At 43.9% G+C, this 23,279-nt stretch overlaps 1 protein-coding gene across 4 annotated transcripts in view; it reads right to left on the bottom strand.

Moving 5' to 3' along the window:
• The window catches only part of Dlp (glypican dally-like), a 119,089-nt gene that overhangs the window by 22,413 nt on the left and 73,397 nt on the right, over positions 1 to 23,279 (bottom strand). Inside the window, exon 1 of one of the 4 annotated variants that reach the window (XM_076765036.1) lies at positions 8,047 to 8,150. The exons of the other annotated variants lie outside the window; for them this stretch is intronic. Within the exon in view, the coding sequence (XP_076621151.1) occupies positions 8,047 to 8,089 (43 nt within the window). The 5' untranslated portion in view covers positions 8,090 to 8,150. Of the gene's footprint in view, positions 1 to 8,046; positions 8,151 to 23,279 lie in introns of those variants that run through there. 4 annotated transcript variants of the gene reach the window in all.

The following is a 23,279-nucleotide window of genomic DNA, read 5'->3' as shown; positions in this document are numbered from 1 at the left end:
GTTTTTGACGATCCGTCTTTCCGTTTCGGAGATATCGTAAGTTATGTAAATGGTAATTTTTTAATTCGACTATCTCTGTCTTCGTCTCGCGGAGTCGGATCTCCTTGTCGCACGTGCGTGGCGCTGACCTACCCCGCGTACGTGACTGTCGTGACCCAGTTCCGTAGTATTTCCAAGAATTTACTACGCACTGTTTACTATTTTCGCGCGCGCGAGTTCACTCATCTCAATGAACGTAAACAAACGCTTCGAAGCCTTATATCTCCGAAACTAGCCACCGCATCGACTTGAAACTAAAATCGCTATATCTCCGGAACTAATAAAGCTATCGACTCGTTCGAACGCTCATTTTAAAGGGCATTTTATCCTCTATCCAATGAATGCAATAACTATTCTAATTTATACTGCCTTCTATGTTTATTTTGCAATTAACTTTTTCCCTATATACCCAAAGAAGTTTCAGCAATTCCGATTAATTATCGCAGGCATTGCTTAGTATAAAGAAACATCCCCATTTATGCTGGGTTCGTTCTCTGATAATTCTTGGACGATAAATAAATAACAATGAGAATTAAATTCTTTTTATGTCTCCATGGCAAAGTCTTATATTTTTTGCAGTATAAGTAGGATATCCCGAGCACTCGTTTTAATAACTATTCTAATTTATGCTGCCTTCTATGTTTATTTTGAAATTTTCTTTGACTCTATGCACCCAAAGCAGTTTCAGTAATTTCTACTGATCACTTGACCTGTTATGGTATGAATGTTTAGTACTGAATAAAATTTTAACATTGTTTGGCAATTTTATCTTTGTTCACATTTTAACTAAAACTTCACTGAACCATATTCAACAAAACCACCCCTATTCTCTTCTGTACTGACTGGGGGAAAGTAAAAAACTGTAAAAAGAATATACTTCGTTCATACTTGTCTAAATATATATAATACTATGACTGCCATGTCACCCATACATGGGTGACATAATTTTCCACTATGGAACTAGAAAAATTAATTCTCAAGTTGAAATGTCCAGGGAAATAAATTCGGATAGGATCTGTGGATTTTAGCAAAGTTATAAAAATAAATATTAGAACAAATTTTAGGTTATTCAGTTCACAATGATTTAAAATTAAAATTTTGGTCTTGCAGAATATTGTACGGTTTTGATCTGGCAGTGTATGTCTTAAAACGTGTCTTGTGAATTTCATTTGGCGTAGGTTACCTCTAGTTTGCAACTCCTATGTCTCCTCGAGCAACGGGTGCTAAAAACGGGAACCATAACCGTTTCCAATTCGTCGAGGGTGGCGTTCCCCCGCTGCAAAGCAGTTTCCTTGCACCGGAAACCGAATAAAAATCTTCCAATAAATCGCGTCGCGGAAGCTCAACGAAGCATTTGACGAACTACTATTGAAAACCCCCTTGTAGCAGACGCTCGACCCCCGTCGACGAAGGCGTCGCGACGCGCAAAGGCTCGTTGCACAGTGTGTATTACACACGTACCGCGGCACACAGGGATCGTCGACGGGCGTCGCGCGATGCGCCGTTTGTTAGCGTCTTGACGTCGCTAAGACGCCGGGATTTCCGTCGCGACATGCTTCCTTCCGTGTCGGGCTACATCCACCAGCGACACCCCCGACAGGATACCGACCTCTTTTTCCAACCCCCAACCCCCGCGTTCGCCGTCTGGGTCGGAGTTTTCACGAGCGAAAGGAGCTCGAGCCGGAATTATGAAAAACACGACAGTCGTGGCGGCGCACACGCGACGAATAAAACCGTCGACGATACACGGTGCAAATAATAGCAACGGCAATAACGGTAACAGGTTATTTTCCTGCGCTGGATACTCGACTGCACTCCAGGGGGAATCTTACCTAAAAACCAGACGACACGTCGCGGTAATTCGATCGATAGGCAAAAATAAAATAATGGAGGTCGCGTGAATTTTTATAAACTCGAAACGTCAGTAACGAGAGATCATTTTTAATCTACAGGGTGTTCGGCCACATCTAGGAAAAATTTTAATGGAAGATTCTAGAGACCAAAATAAGGCGAAAATCAAGAATACTAATTTGTTGATGGAGGCTTCGTTATGAAGTTATTAACGTTTAAAGTTCTACTCGTACTGAATTTTTTTCCTCGAAAACGCGTAGGAATTCGGGGGTATGTATAATGACCAAAAATGATTGTAATTGACCCCCACAACCAGAAATAATTTTTTTAGAACGATTTGAAACTTTTCATTTTCGTCGAAAAATTTAGGCACCTACCCCCTGTCGATTTTTCTTAAAAATTCGTTTTTGATTTTTAGTAATTTTGTTTGACGCCCTAGAGAAAAATTGTCTCATACTTGTTTGTAGGTGCTCATGAGTTATACTTCAGGAAAAAATTTCATTGAATTATATTCACTATTGTAGAAGTTATGACCATTTGAAAATTGGACCACTTTTATATATAAATAAAATGGTAAGGTATTCTAAGATATTCGAAACTGAATTACACATATTTAAAATTTAATTTTAACTCGATTCTGAACAATCCGATTCTTCTTTTAAAAATTTATTGAAAGAAAAATTAGAGAAACCATCTACGGATTTTTATAGTGCTCATAGAACGAAAAATGAAGTTTCAATTGTGGAATAAAATTATACAAACGTGACGAGTAAATGGGTTCTATTGTGGGAATAAAATTTCATATCCAAACGAGACGATGGAAGATCCTTCGCTGGCCTTGAACGGTCAATTGATTTCGCAATGACCATAATAGCCAGCCCGTTATTATCGAGTTGTATTATGTGCGTAAACGGTTACCAACACCACCGACGCGATTGCGAATTATAACGATCCTCGAGTGCACACAGGGTGAGCCGAAAACACGATACGAGTGATTCTACGGCGTTTGAATAAAAGTTCGAACGACAGGAGAATAGAAAACGATCAATTTTCTGGTTCGTTCGATTGGCTTTGCCTGTTCCCAGCGATCAAGGGTTGAACCTATCCACCTTCCAATTCCCGTTTCCTCCAGAAAATTGGCGCATCTGCGTGTCACCGGCAAAGCCGTCCCGACGAAGGGTGATTTCTAATCGAATAGTAACCCTTCTCGCTGTATCCTGAAGAGTGTTTCTCGCGGAAACTTTACGAACGTTTCCTTCCAGCGCCAAAGGTTGCTTAGTCGATCTATAACGACGCGTTCTACAAATAGAACATGGAAACGCTAATATAAATAATATTAGAACATCCACTGATCCATCTGGAATTGCTCGTAAAATCGAATATGCAAATATAAAATCTTACTTAATTATTAAATTATTGCAAACGTGATCCGGAATCGCTTGAATAATGCAAAGATTCTACGATAATAATAAACTAGTTTTAATTGCAAATTTGGATTATGTAAAAAATATATTAAAAAATTAACCAGGGTAATATATTTAACTGGAAACGACCGATCGATTAATTCTTTTGGAAGCATTCCATATTGTGGCCGTTCGTATCGCGTGGGATCGTGAATTCATCAAGTTCGTTTCCCATTGTTCGAATACCGGGTATCCAATTCATAACCTGAACCAAAGAAAACTGGCAATAATTCGCAATAAATCGTTTCGATCGACTCATTACGGACGAAATTGCCCCGTAACGTTCATCCACGCTGAAAATCAAATTCCAACCTGTCCTGCATCGCCTCCCTTTATCTGATTATCCTGACAATCGTCGATGACTTTTCGATTATCCGTAATTTCGCTGGCTGCATTGATCTACATCCCTTTGTCCCGGGTGAGTCGTTCTCCGATTAAAAATTCAACGCGAATGTAATGATTGGATAAAAGGAAACCTATTCCCCTACACGTCGATGAATCGTCAGGAATGGTACTTCCATTAGAAAGTATCCTGAAGGATACATTCTCTTATTAAATGTTATTCAAAATAGCCGTTACTTCTAGCCTGTGATAAACTAGTAAAATGTTTAAAATGAAGTTTTGGGAAGTTTCGTAGGACAGAAAGCCCGAAATGGCGCAGAGTTCGTTCACCACGAATGCCATGGCGTTTACGAGCACGAACGACGCCGCGTTCGCGACTGAGAAGTCGCTCATAAATTAGGTTGGGTATTGTCGGACGACGTTTTGCGCCCGTTTTTAAGGGGGTGACACGGATTCTCAGACGAATCGATACTCCACGCGAGAGAAGCTGCGACCTTTCGTCTAAATATAAAAAAATAACGAAGCCACGAGAGCGTGCACGGTTCGATTAATCCGGGATTAATCGGTTGTTAAGTTTGCTCGATCAACGGCGTCAACATGTGTACGTACACCGGATCGAATCGATCGGCGATCTATCTTTAGCACCTGAGACCTGCGAGTCGGGAATATTAACGCTTCCACACCGGATGACGCACTCTGCTACGTCCTTTCATGTGCAGAAGCTGGGATCCGTTTCTATCAGCCTTATCTACGAGGGAAAGATGCCACCGGTTGTCTATGCATACTGCAAACGATGACGACACTCCCATAAATATAGGATCGTGTCATATTCGTAACAGAAAAGCAGTATTGAGCAACCACGGTGTCTGCGATCTTTAATGCATCGCTGTTTGAGAACATTACGATGCAATATTCGCAGCGAACGTTCACGGTGCGATAGACGTGTGTCATTTTAAAAGAAAATAAAACCTCCGCGTCCTAAATTGATGGCAGGTTCGAATACAACTCTAATAAGTTCTCGCGAATTCTTAAGCTTGAAATTGGAAGGAGGATTGTTATTTCTTTAAATTTGTTTTGTTGTTATTTCGTGGAACAGACAAGAGGTCTATGCGGAAACTTATCGACTCGGTTCGCGCTCGTTCGAAATAATTACTTTCGTTTCGTTTGACAGGGGCTTTCAGCCGGGGCTCGAGCGAACGTTCGCTTCCGTTAAATGCATCACTCGATTTTTTACGCCCGACGAACCCTCTCTCTCCCTCTCGACGTGTTTTATATCGAGTATTCCAGGCTCGTGTCGCGTTTAACAGAAATCATGGAAGTGGCTTTGTTCGCGCTAGTCACATCCATCGTGCGTGGACGGACCGGAGGAGCAGAAATCCACACGTGAAAATCGTTATACATCTCCGACTTACATAGAAATTAACCCCTTGCCATACAATAACGAGTCTGACTCGTTACAATTTCTTAATATCAAGTTTCACAATCATGTGGCTACTCGTCATCAAGTCTTATATATTATTAGAAAATCAACACATTTTTACAATCACGAGGTATTCGTAAAACAAATCTATTCTTTTTCGTGGTCACTCCTAGCACGAATACATTTAAACAAAATTAAATAGTATACGTTGAAATTAAATAGTACATCAAGGGGTTAATCAATTGCTGCTGGATCGAAATATCTAGAGTCGCGAACTATTTATTATAGCGCGTTATCGTCGAAACGATGGCTGCCAGCGCGACGTCTTTTGACTGGTATTTAAAAGGCCGTTACACGGGGAAATTGGGGAATTTCCATTGTAAGTGGATTTTCGCAAATAGCGTCGCGAAACCCAATCTCACGGCGTATCGTCAGCAAAGGGTGGAAACGAATCGCGGGCATGAAAAAGCGCAGGGAAATGCCGGGCTGCCCCTGGGCGAGGCTTTTCCAGCGAGATTTTTTCGCTTCGCATTGCCACTTTGATGATTAACAAATGGGGAAATTGTTCCTTTTAACGCGCGGATTTTTGCGTTCGCGCTACCGTTGGTCAAATACGATTCTAGCGTCGTGCTTGTAACCCTTTGGAATTCAATTTTGCAACGCTTTGAAAACCGGGGCTGCGAGTCCAATGTTTAATTATCACTGCTTCCATCTTTTCGTAAAAGTTCACACGATCGTGGTAAAATTTGATTTTAGTCGAATCCTCGAAGACTCGAGAACTTCGTGAGCAAGTTTCGAGGTTCCAGCCTCGAAGCTTAAAGCTGCGAAGACTCGGGGTTCGCGCGTCGCTAATTCGTAGCGACGTGCTTCCGAGGGAAGAACACGCGGTCGAGAGCCAAAGGAGCGTAACTTTTCCAACGATAATAAATGTTCGCGTATCAGGAACGCGGTTCAATCGCGAAATAAGAAAAAAACCACGAAAACCACCGTCGACATTAAGGAATCCAACGAAACTAAACTTAGACGACGGTACGCGTGCGCGAAGGAAAATATACGACACGTGGTTAAAACCGAAGTGTAAATAGATTAAACTAAACCCAGCCTGATATTCCAGCAGACGTGGCATCTGCTGCCTCAAAAGCAACATACAAATCATCCCACGCGTTTCGGTGTCGCGACGAGAAAATTTTGTTCGAAGCGTCGAAATAAAAGTAGCTTATCCGATCGTGGGCGGTCCGTTTCCTGTTTAAAAAGCATCGAACGATTGACATTCTAAAGAGATTTTTGTTTCGCGACTTTATTCGTCGAACAATTTCTGATCCCTTACAATTGTACGAGGGTCATTCAATAAGTCTTTAGAAAATCCAAGACCTGGCACTCGTAGCATCGAAAATGGTTTGTTTTTAGTAAGCATCATGACAGACAGTTGTCAAACTCTCAGTTGTATCCATCACATGGTTTCATTTTTATTGTCGATTGAAGCAAGGAACTTTCTTCTGCATCAAAATCATGGAATTGAAGGTCGAATTATTACAACATCCACTGTATTCACCGGAGTTGGCTCCCAGTGACTTTTTTATTTCCAAACTTTAAAAAATGGCTCGGCGGATAACAGTTCAAACGGACAAACAGATACCTATTTTGAGGACTTTCCAAAATCTTACTTTTTAGATGGCTTAAAAAAGTTGGAGAAACGTTTGGAAAAGTGTATAAAGCTAAAAGGAGATTATGTTGAAAAATAAAAAGAATCTAGCTGAAATAATTTGTTTTTCTATCTTTTTCTAAAAACTTATTGAACGACCCTCGTATCCATTATATTTCGTCGAGGTTATCGAGTGGTAAACGGGGTGGTTTTTCGGGAAATTGATCGAAATTACAGTCATCGACGCGGATACGCCCTCGAGAAGTAACATGTGTCGCGAGTTGAATACGAACAACGTACAAAATTACGTGGGGGGATGTTGGGAAACGTTTGCAATCGTCGCGAGGAAGAGTTCAAGGATGGTGGCTGATCGGCGGCTGTTCCCCGCCGAGACGAAGTGTCTTGGAATTGAAAACAGGGTGGAAATTAATGGGAGCTCGGACGTGGTTGCCAAATATTTGCGTGCCAAGCGATTTCAGGGGCATTTCCATAAAGGTGAATCTCGGTTTGGTCCCGGCAGCTTGTTTTCCTTGGATCCACTTCCTTCGATTGGAAAAGGGAATTTTCTTCGAGGGTAACTGGAGGGTAGAACTCGAGGGGTAACTTTGTGATTGAGAGAAGGGACGTCGAATATCGAGCGGGAATTTTCTCGTACTCGTCCCACGGAATATAATTATTATTATACTGGTTTCTAAAAAATACATCTGACCCTCTACAACCGCGACTCTAAAGTCACAGACTCTAAAGTATCGATTAAAAATTGTAAATTGTACACTACAAAAATATCTAACACGTTGTTTGAAATTAAATTTCTAGAGCTCTTCGAATGTTAGCACTGTAAGCGTAGATCGTTCTAAACATACATGACAATAATTACAGCGATAATACACGTAAGGGGTTGGACAAACTGACAGATAGTTATGATGGAATAAACTGATGCTTCCGCTCGCGTGAGCGTTTTGTTCAAAGTGTAGATCGGAATCTTAATGGCGTGCACGTCTCTCGGTTGCTCAAGTGCTGTGAAATCTCGTCGATTACGCGAACCGTTATTTTAATTATCTGTAACGTAATATTGGAATTTAACGGAGGGAAGGAAACCTTTCAGAGTCGAAGGACTGTGCTTCTCTCTACGGACTTCGTATTGTTTAATCGTGAACAAATAGTTACCTAAATATTGGTTAATATCAGTCTCCTATTTGTTGTGTTATTACGTAACGAGTTCAAGTTGCCTTATCTTATTACTCTTTATCTTATCGAAACACAGAATATCCGACAAGGTTAGAACTTACGTAAACTGAAGTTAACAATAAATCTCATTTCATTACGCTGCATGGGAGTTTGTATTTTCCAAGAAAAACGACTCTTTCATCGGGGAAGCTCTTTCGTAGCTAATCGAAAATGTTAACAGGTTCCTCTTTTCGAGAGACACAAAAGCGGGGAAAACGAGAACCAAAAAATATAGGATCCACGGTGGTATCGGCGTTAAAACACATTGTGGCTTCCGTCTATTCGCGGGTGCCAAACGTTCCCAGGCAATAGGCGGAAAGAAACGGCTCGAAGAGACGCGGAGGGGAGAAAAATAACATAGAAAACACGAGACAGAGAGACGATTCGACCACCCCATCGGCGAAACTATTACTCTCCGCGAGCCATTCTTCTCCGTTTTCCATTATGTAGAACGATGCCGCGCGTCTACGTGTGTGCGTGCACGGACAGGGACGATATGCACGCGTGCTTTTCAACCATCGACCATTATGGGTTCCCGCCGCGAATCCCCATTAAATATTTACGAGCAGGCCGAATCGCCCTCGAGTGTGCGGACTCGGAACGCGGCGGGCTTCTTCTCGCCAACGTTAGCCCACGATCAATCCTCCGTCGATGGGAAACTGGCCGTCGCGGCGAGGGGACACGTCCAGACGAGCGTCGTCTGGCGTCAGTACGCTCTCGCGGCGCGGATTATGCGTGATTTCAATCCATTTACCGGCCACCTAACGAGTTACGCCGTCCAACAACGATCGATGAAACGCTCGTTCCACGGTGATCGGTTCCCTTTGATGGACTGGCAAGAATCTTGGATAAATTACCGAAAGTGTAGCAATTATAAACTAAACTTTGTTTACAACCCTTTTGGATCGAAATAATCACGTGATCTAAGATTCGACGCAGAATTAATTACTTCAGAATAGGGAAGAAAATAGAATTAATTACTTCTTGAAACAGTCTATACATGGCGTAAAAAAATTTGTGTATATTCTTCAAAAGATGAGCAATGATGTGAGTGAAACATTAGTATTAAGAAGTCTCATGGTTTCTTCGTGAGAAATTCTCAAAGAATATGTATCTTTTCCTCTACTTGATATGTAATAAAAAAAGAGAATATGGGAAAGTGAAACTACCTAGAACATCAATGTCACCTATGATCCTTCTATGATTCTGCTTCATATGGATCTCTATTGGAGATCGAAACTGCGTTAAAGATAAATAATAAAAGAAGAGAATATGGTAAAGTAGAACTGAAACAGTTATGGTTCATAGGTGACCAAAGAGAATATGGAAGGGTGGAACTGCAAACGTTCAAGTAGTGGATCGAATGGTCGTCGGTTTTGGATAACAAAGACTCGAATAATGGATGTTTCATCGGACAGAGGCTTTGTTTGTTATCTGTTATTCAAACAAAATTCTGTTCAACCCCCGGTCCATCGACGACCTAGGACAAAACAACATTCGTTGCGCGGAGCAAAAATGTGTTCGAGGAAGCGTGGACCTTGCAACCTGGGGTCGGGCGCATTCAACGTCGATTGTTTCGCACGTTGGTGCTTCAACGGGCTTTCCTTCGATTATTGAGCGCAAACGAGTTTCGATTTTCAGCTGGGGGAGCCGTGAAACTTCACAAATGCCCTTCTTTCGCCTAACAGGCATACAGGGTGTTCGACGACGTTGTTTTTATCCTTTCTCGCGCGTTCCAAAGCGTTCAGTAGTTCATGAATCGAGGGATGAACAGGCAAAAATGAAAAATCAATAACTTTTTAGGAGCGTCAACAAATTGCACGAAATTACTGCTTTCAACCAACCGACTTGGAACGTGAAAAAATTCATGTTGATCGACGTTCACGATTTTAACAAAAACTCAATTATACCTTCTTTGATGCTCCCACAGATTATACAAGCCTAACGTATGGAGAACGTTCGGTTTACGGAGCGCAATTAATCTCGAGATGTTTTGCGCAACAGTGTAGATCATGCGTTGAAAAGATCTGGAAACGTAATTATCTTCTGGTTTTTGCTCCGTAGGGTAATATTACACGTAACATTCGCTTCGTCTTAATCCTCCGCAGTGGTCGCCATTAAGATGATGCAGTTTCAAACAGGAAGTTTATAAATAAACTCGACGACTCGAGAGGACTGGTGCTTCTGTCGAGAGTAAATAAATTTTCGATCGGACACCCTGTACATTGGCGGTAGTGTTCGTCGCGACGGGGATGGTGTTTGCACGCGCGTTCGCTGGGGGTTGAAGAACGCCAGAGCGTCGAGCGTGTCAGGATTTCCCCTTTCTTCGCGCTGGCACAATTATCATGATCGTTAATTTCGCTCCGTCGGCGTTCCCCGCTTGTAAACCATAACCGGCGCCCATCCCGTTTACATTGTTACACCGGTGGGTTCCACTTTAAACATTTCAGCCTTTCCCGCTCTTATGGGATAACCGCGCTCCTCCAACGTGGCCGAACGATCGATAGAATCGTGCGTTTCTGCCCCCCAGTATGCGTTCCACGCTTTCGTGTTTGGACGTTCGCATTGTTGAGCAGGCTAACTACGCCTATACGAACACCCTCTGTTTGCACAGGACTCTGTCCACCATAACTGGCCTTTTTGGACTCTCTTCTTTCAGCGATCTTTGTCCCCAAAGCTCCCAAAAACTCGTCTTCCATTGGACGTTTAGTTCGAAAAAGAGAATATTTTATTAAACGAACGAAAGTTTACTTTCTTTATTTAGACCTATGAGAATATTTTGTCATTTTAAAATAAGAATAGTTTCCGTGAGGGGTCGTAAGTTCGAGTACCGGAAGGAAGCGTCGTTGTTTCTTTGGAGGAACTCGATATAACCCGTCGATGATCTCGGAGCACACCCTACAGGATCGCGGGGGATGAACATTGAAACTACAAACTGCATCCGGGCACGTAGACGGAGCCGCGAAAACAGGAACGAAAGTTTCGTTGTGTCGACGGCAGCGGTGGCGTGCAACGGATTTAGGGTGTTTTAGGGCGAAGCTTAGAGAATGGGGGTGAGAAGACATAGGGTTGCTAGGAGACACCCTCTTCCACATGTTATATTGCATTACCCTATGCGACTCGTAGGGGACGGTGAATTGGTTGCACGAGACCGAGAGCCGTTTCCGTGCTGGTTTTCGAGGGTGTCTGCGTAGAAAATGACAAACCCTGGTGCTCGAATATGCCATTCTTTTCCTGACCTTTTCCACCTACCAGACGAACGAACCGTTCGTCGTCGTTAACCGCCGTCGATCGTTCTTTTCCGCCGTTCTGGTCAACGTTTACCCTTGACCTGGACGAACCGTGCCTCCTAACACCTTCGAATAATCGACCAACGCGTTTAACCTTTCTCGTTAGGCGATTTTAGGGGACGAACGAGCAACGGGGAGGGCAACCGTGCGCGAAACTCGTGCTCGAGGACGCGAGAGATATTGAGATCTTGGACTTTAAATACGTTCTCGGTCGAGCGACGTTCAGGGATTCGCCTCGATTATTGGGGATAGGGGTGGTTATAGGTAATCTTCGCTGTTGGTTTATTCGACTCTCCGCGGGGGTTGCCAAGCTCCAGATACTGTTACAGTTTGATGCTCTTCAGGGGAGAGTACAAGCTTTGCTAGACTACAATTCTTTTTTATTTAATACTATTAGCTCTAAATTTCGAGAGTCCACAATTTTTTCCGTACACGAATATTAAATGTACCCTCGAGATATTTAAGAAATCACATTCTATTTTATTTTGAAAAACACCGTACATTTGGATCACAGAATTGTGTAAATAGAATGATTACTCCTGCAAACTCTGTACACACAAAAGTAGATATAATTGAACAATCGTTAAAATACACTATTATAAGAGAGAAGAAAAATCCCTAAACGTTGAACGGCAAATAAATTGCGATTTAGGGTTAGTCGGAGGAATTTGGGAACCACCGTTGAGTGGAGGCAATGTAGCAAACAACCTGGAACCGAGAACTTCGAAACGAGATTCGTCGCGGTTTGCTAAAAATCGCAGTCAAAGTTAGAAGAACACGAAGGAGGGAAGAGGTAGCGAAAGAGGAGTGGCGCTCGGGCTAACAGGTGGCCCATAAAATAGCAAAGCTTCCAATAAGCCTCTCGTGGCCCGCACCCTCCGGAACCAGGAAATTTTCAAACGTTCCTGCGCTAATTAATCGGCCGGATCCTTTTTCTCCCGTCTGCCTGTAATCTGGATTTCCGTTTTCAACCGAACGTAATGCACTCGCCATAATTTATGCACAATTTACAGGCTCTGTGTCTGGACTCCGATCGTCTGTGAACCCTCGATCGTCTCAGCCTCCGTTAAATTATGCCCTACGACAAAGTTTCTCCTCCCTTTTGTTACCTCTCGTCCGCAATATTTTTGAAGATATAAAAATTCGTGACTCTTTTCGAGTATACGAGTGGCTAAATAATAACACAATATTTCGTTATTGCTTTCAATGGGACCAACACCTGATTTCTCCGAACAAATTGTGGCCAGAGTCAATTTCCACGTAAACGTCGAGTAAAAAAAGAATTGTATACTTTCTACGAGTTCCTTTGTTACGCCATCAACTGTCTCCGGCGTCTTTCGTTTCTATTTTTCCCTATTCCACGAAGAGTTAGACACGCTAACGGTCGAACAACGAACGGTGGTCTCCGTGACTGCATTCATATTCCCGACGATTCATTCGTATTCACGAGAGGACCGCGGTTTCGTATTCGTGGAGGAATCGGCTATCCCGTAAACCGTCGACCGCCGCGGGAATCATTATAATTTAGTTAGTCGCACATGCGTGGCCTCGTATCTCTTGCGGTCTGGCGCGACCGTTCTCCGTTCGAAAAAAAAAATGTCTTTTCACCTGCCCGGTCGCATACAAATGCGACCGTTTCGCCGGGGACCGGTTCCCCGCACGTAACCGTAGGAAAAATGAAAAGCAACCTCGACGATTACGTCCCGTAATCGACGCGAATTCACCCGGCATCCGGGATCGCTGGCTGCTCGCGACCAGACGGCCATCTTGGCGATTATTTTCGTCTCCTACGAACTGCTAATCATCGACTTCGATGAACCTGCACCGTGAAAATACTCCAATTGATTCCTCTGTTTCGGTACCAAGTCATAAAAGATCTATTTTCAGGCTTTACAATGTAAATTAACCGGATCAAATTCATCAGGTGGGTGATAGTAATATCTTCGAAGCACTAAAATTCGTTCGTTATGGTTCCAATTGACAATACAACCATAGATAAACACTAACAACGAGATACAAATTGAATTCTTGGTTTGCTACCAAAGCAGAAAAGATCTATTTTCAGGCTTTGCAATGTAAATTAACCAGATCAAATTCATCACGTGGGTGACAGTAATATCTTCGAAGCACTAAAATTTGTATATATAAACTATAGATAAACACTAACAACGAGATACAAATTGAATTCTTGGTTTGGTACCAAAGCAGAAAAGATCTATTTTCAGGCTTTGCAATGTAAATTAACCAGATCAAATTCACCATGTGGGTGATAGTAATATCATCGAAGCACTAAAATTCGTTCGTTATGGTTCAAATCGACAATACGACCATAGATAAACACTAACAACGAGATACAAATTGAATTCTTGGTTTGGTACCAAAGCATAAAAGATCTATATTCAGGCTTTGCAATGTAAATTAACCGGATCAAATTCACCATGTGGGTGATCGTAATATCTTCGAAGCACTAAAATTCGTTCGTTATGGTTCAAATCGACAATACGACCATAGATAAACACTAACAACGAGATACAAATTGAATTCCGGAATCTGGAAACGAACAGACACGAGTCGTAATTAACGCAACGAACCTGGAGCCTTTTGTGCAACAAATGTCTCGATTCCCGACATGTTTGGGCGCCATTCGAAGGGGGCGAAGCCTAAACAGTACGCTCCGATTGTTTATCAGGCGTCACGCTAATCCTGCAGCACAATTGATCTGTCTATAATGAACGTCCGATCCTGACAGAGGTTCGGGATCGAGCAAACTCGAATTCCCTCACGCAGCTTCTCACAAAGGGAGAACGCGTGAATAGAGGGGGATCGAAGGGGGGGATATTCGCGTCGTCTACACCTTAGGATCAACATCCTGTCGATGAAAAAGGGGTTCACTGACCACCGACGCGATCGTTATGTTTAGAAACCCCGCGCTGGACGTTGTTGTCTTTTGGTCAGTGCACCCGCCGCGGATCTAAACTCGGATCCCGACTGCGATAAACACAGCCGTATTTTCCGCTTTATAAACTCTGGACCCAGACGGCGGGGGAAGCTTTTATTCCAACGTGGGCGGACGTTCGTACTGGTCCCCATTGTTCCAGAGGTCGCAAAGTCGCCGCGAACTAGACTCTTCTTCCTGCTCGAAATCCTCGCCCCCTCGTTATTGTTCGAAATCATTTATTTCCCAAAATGGTACAGATTAACCATGCACGAGGTGAACCAGCTCATTTCTCCACCTTGAGTAGCTTTTAAATTTTGTAGATCGAGAGATGTCAAGACGCGTTCGATCATTGGAAATAAGTTTTCTTCGTTTTAATAATCCCTGGTACCCACTTATCAACGCAAGAGTCGTAACCATCGATGTTTAAAGACATTCTCAGCGATCAATTTCAAGTCGAAGCCCAGTTTCTCAGGGTCAGGCGGCTGTTTTAAAACACTGGGCGGCTAACCGCTATTTAGTCACGCCTTACGTTCACAATTTCAAACACTTCTTGAATACTAAGGACTGACAGAAACGCTCCCGACACGTGTCGGCTTATTTTCGGCTCCATCGTGCAAAAGCCGGTCGCAAACCGTGGGTGGTCGAGCCAAAAAATCGTACGTTCGGCCCAGTTTACTATCCACGACAGTCTATTATTATTGTATCGCGATTAAACTTCAAAGGGACCTTTCGATCGCCTTAAAGTATTCTGCAATGTATAAATCAGGGTAGATTCGAACGACATACGGGCAGCGAGCTTCAGTGAACCGATGGGGTCGTAGTGTTAATATTTCATCCTGTATCTTGAACCAACCCCGACCACATCGCGCAGTAAACGCTCGCACGCACGTGGCCGAGGTATATTTATTTTATTCGACCCTCGTACGTTGGTAACGAGCACGCTGTCGCCTGAAAGTGCAGTTCCGAACGATCGCGTCGCGTCTATTTGTTTTCGGCGACCGTTTCGATGAATCCGCGAGAGGGGAACGGTTCTCGTCCTTAAATATTCTGGGCTAGGAATAGATTCGGCCTCTGCACGCCCCAGGGCAGCATACTGGGGCCCTACGTGTCCCTAATACACGGGTAAATTCGTTCGAACGCTCGAGGTTCTCAAGAAAATTCAAGTTTTCTTTGGAAAAATTAATATTAAATCACGATATCCTCTGGTAAATTGCAGCTAATCCTCCAATTTACTTATACTTTGCAGAAGATAAAGACGACAGGAAAGAAACGAGTAGGTTCAGTGTCAACGAAAGGATTTAATCTGTAAAGAGAACGATTGCACTGCAAAGTGCATTGCGGAGGATTGCTCGAGCAATTGTATAGCGATCTGGAGGGGGGAAAGGATTTGCGCGTTTCTTTGGAAATCTGTTAAACGGACTCATCGGTAAAGCTTATCCAGTAGACGTTGCCTTGGACGCGGAGACATTCCCGGCGGGGGTAGATTCTCCCGTTCGAGGGGACGACGAGGAGAGCTCGCAGCGAACTGCAGACGACTAATTTCAAATTTTAGCGTAATTACTTCTAAATCGTGTTTCGCGGAAATTGGAGAATCTACTTTCGGAAATGAATTCTACTGAGAAATGGTTTCGACGCGTCAATTTTACGGGATTCCGTATCTAACCCGTTTTCTTTATTAAATTTATTTCTGGGCCACATAACAATATATTTTTCTTAATTACGATGCTGCATCTTACGTTTCTAACGTAGAATTTCTGTTCACCGTGAGCGTTAAGGGATTGAAGTTCAATTAAAAGCAAACCTGCATTTTAATGAAATCGTCAACACGGGTTTCAATAAAAGTAAGCGCAACCGGGGACCGTAAATCTAGCGTTAAATGGATCTGCATCCCATTTCCGTTGCCACGATTAAACATCGCTCTGTTATCTTGAGTCGAGATGGACAGGAAATCGGAAACAAAACAAATCGTCGTCGGGAGTGACGTGTGACCGAACTGGGTTATCGAGCAATTACAGTCGAACAAGAATAAATTGCGGAAGTGACGACGCGATTAAACATGCTCGCGGTAAAATTCAACCACGTTCCGACGCGATTTATCAATGGCCGTTCCCCAGTGAATGATCGCCGTGCCCGGGTCGTTCGTTTGTACGATCAGGAATTAATGTTTCTCTGATAAGAGCATTATCGGTCCAGTGGAAGAAAAAGAGCCTCGAATGCGTTTGCATTACGAAATGGCAACAACAGTTCATTCACACCGCCTTTGACCTTTCCAGTCCGATATCCATAGCGATCTTCTGTTGTTTTTAATTGGAGAATTATTTAGAATATTCGAAGAGAAAGAGAAGATTATTCTAATCGTAGAATCGACGAGATAAAATTATCAGGATCGCGAAATAAAGTCGGAAGATCAATTTCGCAACATCCAAGAAGCCACCACGAACAATTTACGATGTTTATATTTCTTCGACGATGTCTCGCGATGCTCCGGCTTCATCTTAACGACCGTATATCAGTTCCCAGCACGATACGGCTCTATCCCGCATCGATTCCTCGAGCGTCTTCGCGAAGATTTCGTATCGGAAGCACGGTGACATCGGATCTATTGCTTCGCGCTGGCGGATATCATCTCTGGCCGTGGATGCTATCATCGTGCTAGGAAATCGACGCGACGGCGGACAAAGGAGGAGCTTAATGGCGTAGTAACCGCGTCCTGCGCGATTGTTCACCCTTCCGTTTGCTTTTCAACGCGCTCGTTGACGTTGAACGACGCTACAGCATGCACGGGGGCGTGCTCCATAAAATATCGCGGCCATAATCTAGGATCGAGGTGCAGGGAACGCGTTGCTCGAAAATTGCGTCGACTGCAATCGTAACAATCCTGTCTCTGGACTCGAGGACTGCACTAATTTTCAAAGGGGATGGAATTTCCTTGCGTTTTCAAGAAGAGCGGCTCAAAGCAGGACTTCCGATGGGGCAAAGAGCAGCGTCCGTCGAAGAAACGAGCTTCCCGCGAATAACGCGGAGCAACTTAATTGCTCAACGAGCCGGATTATGCAAATGACCCGTCACTTCTGCCCACGCTTGTCGTGCCCGCTTGTTCCGTGGATTATAACGTGGCTGAAGAGTGTCCTGCCAAAAGCGGAGAAACCGTGTCCTCTACGAATTTCCACGGCTCTTTCTCGACGACCACCGGAATTAATAAAAATTTTAGATTAGTAGAATTTTTAAATAATATTGTTGCCAGCCTTGCACTTTAGTTTCTGTGATCCGTGCAGTTCGATCGAATAATCTTGCCGGGCAATTCCGTGGAAATCGTTGGCGATAGAACGAATCGCGGCGTAAATTACCACGGGTGTCACGAGCGCCGCGATTTTTATACAGTTTCCAGACAATCGCGACACGGTTTTTTCCCCGCGGCGACAGAGATTGAGTCGTAAAAACTGCCGTCGCCTCTACGCCGTATAAATCTGCCACGCGTCGAGCAAAAATGCGTCTGCCTATAAATACTCGTGCGCTACAATGAGTTCAAACGGGTCGTTTCACAGCGAGTTTAGGAGTTCCAGTGTTTCGATCACGGCCGTCACTGTCACACGAACTCATCGAAACGGAATCAAACAACGATTTAATGCGCCAGAGAATTGGAGGATCATTCTATTTCAAAACCTTTTCCGAAGCGTATAAAAATTCGATAAGGATCGAATTAGCTTGGTGATCAATTTATATATGAAATATTTAAAAATGTAGGAACGGAAGTTAAGAATATTACCAAGATCTCTGGCATCATTATAAAAGTTCTCCACAGAAGTCGAGCAGACGTTTTTAATAGAACGAAATTTTGTATAATTCATGCTACTGTACGTTTGAATAAAAAGATAAGATTTATAATTAGGAAACCCATACGTTACAGATTTAATCAAGTGTCTCTTGAAAATTCGGTTCTTCAATTTGGAATCGTCTTTGGAAATATAGAAATAAACGTTGATTCTTAATTTTTAATTTTTATGAAGGATGCAACGTTTTTCGGATTTCTCGGGCGATAGGAGATCGCCAAGTTTTCCCTCGGAAAAATAATTTGAAGACGATAGACGACGCGACGCCCGATGACGCCTTGCTCCGCAGTACGTGTCAGCGTACGGAAAATAGGATTGCGAAGGAAACGGGAGGGGAATATTTCTGCTAGCGTTTTATCGCCGTTGCAAGACGAGATAGTCGTTCCGAAAAGATCGAGCGTCGTAAATCTCCACGCGAGACCGGGCAGCCATGAAAATGATTTATCGCGGGACGCTTTCGTAGCATATTGAACAATTACTATTGCCGGGGAATACGTGAACGTGGATAAAGGAAAATAGAAAACAAGGATCCTCGGTGTTCTCGCGACAAACTTCGTTAAAGAACGCTCGTTACGAAAGTACCGAGCATTTTTCAACGCTCGATCCAATCCTGTATCCGCGGGATCATTAAAAGTATTACGAGCTATCGGAGCGTGCAATTAAGCTGCATCGCTATTGTAATAGCAACGATATACCGTACTATAAGTTGCGTAATTAGTACTGCACGGAAGCCAAACATTGCGATTTCAGAGCAATGTTAATTTGTATTCGAGTATCCGCTCTGGAGAAACTTTCCCCTTAATCAGTCGAGGAAACGATTTTAAAACGATTACAGACCACGCGATTTTTAAGTGTCTTAATATTTTGGGTGAAAACTATTTCGATACTTCTATCAAACTTGTTAGCAATTGACTCTTTTCACCCTCCACACCCCTATTGATTTTTAATATAATAATTGGTACCATTGTCCACTCAAAACTGACAAGTTATTTCTATATTATACGAAATATAGATTTTTATTATCTTAACAATGCCTCGATGAAAACTTTGAAACTGGCGTACGCGTCTTTTTTCCGCCCCGATTACGACGACCGGAAAAAGTTAATAAAGCTACTTGCGGCGGCCAGTAGACGCGAATTCGCATCGAACGGACGGGACAATTTCGTGCCACATGATATTTCCACGTCGAAGCTACGATTTATTTTAAACTATTCGTCCGTGGTGCAAGGTAGCGGAGCGTTTCGTGCCAAGGTTCGTCGCTAGATCGGCGGTAACGGGAACCGGCGACAAATTAGACGGCAGGAGTCAGACGTCCTCGCCATTAGACGCGACGCGTCTCTTAAAAGACGCGTTGCGTGCGAATAATGGACGCGCGGGCGACAGTTGTAGAAGCGGTACTCAATAAAGACGCGGCTTAATGCAAGAGGACATGCTCCCTCCCCCTGCTCGTTCGAGCGAAATTGGAAGATTGCCCGGCGCCGTTCTATCCCCGCTGGTTTCCCCACCACGGTCCATTTATGTCAATCGTCGAAAAACGCATCCGGAATTTCCCGAGGAGTACGAGTCGATCGAGAGAGAGGACGATTCGCGTGCCGCCATCCCCTGGAGCGGATCGCCGATAAACACGCGATCGAACCTGGCCTTGGAGGCAGCCAAGTGGCAGAGGAGTCGTCTACGCGTCGATGAGCTTGATTCTTAATCGACTTTGGACGTCTATATCCCTTGCAAGATCAAATAAACTCGATCGAAAGCTTCTGGCTCTGTAACAAGTTCAACCCTTAACTGATTCACACGGAGAACGTGTTTTATTACGAAATCGCTTGATCTAATTTGTCTTTGTTTCGTGTCCAAAATCGTTTTACCCAAGTGTACTGAAAGAAAATTTTTTGTTTCATGGTTCTAGAAACAAATGAATCCACTATGATTCTGATAGAAATTGGAGTGTATAGTTTACATTCGAAGTGACAATTGTTTGGGCTTCCCTGTCCTTTACTAGTCGAATAAATGTGATTGTTAAATTGTTACAGGTTTATGGTATTCGATATCTATTATTCGAATAAAATGATCCCTTGGAGAACACCTTGTGAGGGAAGAAAAATGGCGGGCGCCTTAGAAGGCTGCACTTTCCAGGGGGCGATTATTGAGCGCGGTACCTCGGAAGCGGATATAAAAATAAAAATACTAACAAAAAGGAGGAGGAAGAGAACTGGGAGGAAACGCCGGGCTATAACGATAATGGCAAACGTTAATAACGCCAGGAGGTTCTCGAGGAAAGGAGGGACGAGCCGGCACGCATGCGAATCAGGATGAAACGGAATCGCGTGGCGAGGGGTAGAAAAGACCACGAATCTCTCTTCCACAAGACTTATCTCGCTAATGAGGCTTGACTTGTAATTTACAGGGTATCCACACCGAATTATACATTTTTAAAATCTTTGTAACTCAAAATCTAGATCATGGAGCCACGTTTCCAGGTTTTACTCGATATCGAAGGGGTTAAACGCGCGAATCGAGACTTCCAGGTGCAAGGAAGGCTCCCTGGGATGGCCAGGTTTTTTTCTGGCTGGATGGGGCGTCCGAAAAAAATCACACTTTTTCGTTTCGAGGGGGCCCAGGGCTCGATTGAGTCCTCCGGAGGAGGAAAGTCTCTCTTCCTCCCTGTCGCGGCCAATGAGATGGCACGAAAGGGAGTTACGGAGCATGGTCCATGCAGCATGTGTTCGTATCACCTGCTCCGCAGTTGCCAGCCTGGTTGCAGCTGCACACCGCCGCGCGTGCAACGATATACGAACCGAGAGACCAGGCCAGGAATCCGACCGAGGATTCGGTACGTAACAGGAATGCAAGGAGAACCGAGGCGGCGGAAAAAAGACGAAAACGAAGCTAAAGAATCGGCCAAGATTATCGCGAGCCTTCTTTTCTTCCCGTGGCTTGTTAATCTCGCGCGAATCTCCCCGACCGTGGAAACTGGGGACATCCTTGAACCGACGCCATCTTGCTCGAAAACCTTTTCAAAGAATCACCAGGAGAGAAGTTGCTCTTTTTGTCCCGCCTGTAAAATGCGATTTTCTAAATTTGTAAATATAAGCTTTTCATTTGGAAGAGCTACAGTTGTATTTCCCCCTCGAAACTAAATGAATTTTGTTCGCTACTAGTTTCTACGTATTTATACTTTCCCTCCTGGGTATTAATGCTCTGTCCCGTGGCTCCATCGATAAGATGTTAATTTTATGCTGTCGCAAGAAAAGTAGAAATCCTTGAAAATCCTCGAATCGATCGCGGCAGCATCTTTGCAACAAACCCTGGCAGAAATGTCAGAAGGCGTTCGAGATTGGAACGGAATAAAATCGTGCATTTTTTGTTGCCCTTTGATTCTTCAGATTCGCCACAATTTAATTCCCAAAACGCAAGTCGAGGATTTCCAAAAAAGAAATCGGTATCTGAGGCGGTTCAGCGTTTCGCAGAAATATAAAAATGGCCACTCCGAGTATCTAATAACCGGGGATCGCTAATGTTGCAAAAGCCGATCCGGTACATCCTAATTTTCGTCGTCCTTCGAACCAGTTCAAAAAGTCCTGCTCGACACCGGGGGACTGGTCGAATCGGGAGCTAAAAAACGCACTTTACACGCAAGAACGTGGCGCGAGGCGCGGCCAGGAGCCGTCCGAAAAGGTTCGTTCGCGGACGAGGGGCTACCTGGGCGAAGCAAGGTGCATTCTTCGGCAGCGCCACTTTTCTCCGGGCCAGCGAACGCGCAGACCCACGCACGCGAAGGGCCAGTATCAAAGGGACCGGTGTTTCACGACCAGGGGAACCAACACCGACCGTGCATCTTCGACGCGAGAGAACAGTCGCGTGCATCCAGTGCCTGGCGGGACCAGAGTGTCGTCGAATATCTCACGGTGGCATCTGTGCCGCTTCCTTTTTCTCTCCTTTCGCCTTTGTGATCTCGGTTTCCCGCCTCCGGGAGACGCAATCACGAAAATCGTAGACGGCCAGCGACCCGAACTCCCCGAATTCCAGGTTAAACTTTCTAGACCGAACAAAAGTTTCGAAAAACGTCTCTACACGATGCGGACTCGCCAATTATAACTGATACGAATGTACGGTGTCGGCCTTCCAGGAGAAAATTCTCAATTATTCAGAAATTATCGAGCCTCTGTGTCGATCGGCTCGTTAAACGGGACTAACGTACCGCTATGCGCGTCTCTACGAAACGAGAATCGACAATCGAAATACAGTACCGTATCCCACTTACGCGGTTAATTAATTCCAAAGGTTTCCACCCGTGAGAGACTTAATCTGAGTTAGAGCGCTGATTGCAGTCTTTCCATGTACATGGATAAATCTAATAAGTATCTAATTACGGATAACTATAAAAAATATCTCTTCCCATTTCGTATCTCTTCTGGCAAATAATTATCATTAAATAAGTAGTAAAATCGAGTCTATTGATTTCATAAAAATCATCCAAACGAAACTAAACGACGTTACTTGTAACTTTCTAGGTGCAGCGAACGGCGATTTTCCTAAACGACAAAATGGCGTACAAAGTAGGTTGCCGTTGAGGTCAACAGAAAGGCTTATCCAACGTCAATAGCCATATGTAGCCGATCGCTAGGAACGATCGAGATTCTGAATTAGTTTACCCTAATTGGAACAGGTCAAACGGCTACTCTTGAGTCACTTCGGCGACTCTCTGTCGACGGTCGACGAGAAAAACATGCGAAACAGAGGCCTCGGTGTGCCCCCGGTCGAAACGGCCGTTGACGCGAAATAGAATGATTCGATTAGAGTGGCATAATTAAATTGGCGACGAACGGGGTGAAATCGGTCGGCACCGGCATCGGGGCGCACAAGTAACTCGTCCGTGCACCAAGTGTCGCGCTGAACAAACGACCGGGTAACGCGTGTGCGTTGATATTTGCGCCTGTGCAAATATGCGCTTTCAATCGGCAATCAACGAATCGCGCGAAACACTCTGCGCTGGCTAAATGGAAACACAGCGTCGAGAAGAAACTGACATTTCGGACGGAAAGTCTCGCACGATTTAAAATTGGTTCCAGTTGCAAACTTCTGACGAATCGCGTGTGTTTATAAATTCTTTCTTCAAGAAAGTACACGACGTATAATATTGAAATTTTTAGCTCGATTTTTTCCCGTGCAATTTACTCTAATCATGATAATAACGAGTTATCAATAATATTCTACTGAAAATGAATTCTAAAGAGATGCGA

The sequence above is a fragment of the Colletes latitarsis genome, chromosome 5 (assembly GCF_051014445.1).
Source record: "Colletes latitarsis isolate SP2378_abdomen chromosome 5, iyColLati1, whole genome shotgun sequence".
NCBI classification, from domain to species: Eukaryota; Metazoa; Arthropoda; class Insecta; order Hymenoptera; family Colletidae; genus Colletes; species Colletes latitarsis.
Note: the sequence above shows the minus strand (reverse complement) of the source record. Positions and strands in the feature narration are given on the sequence as shown.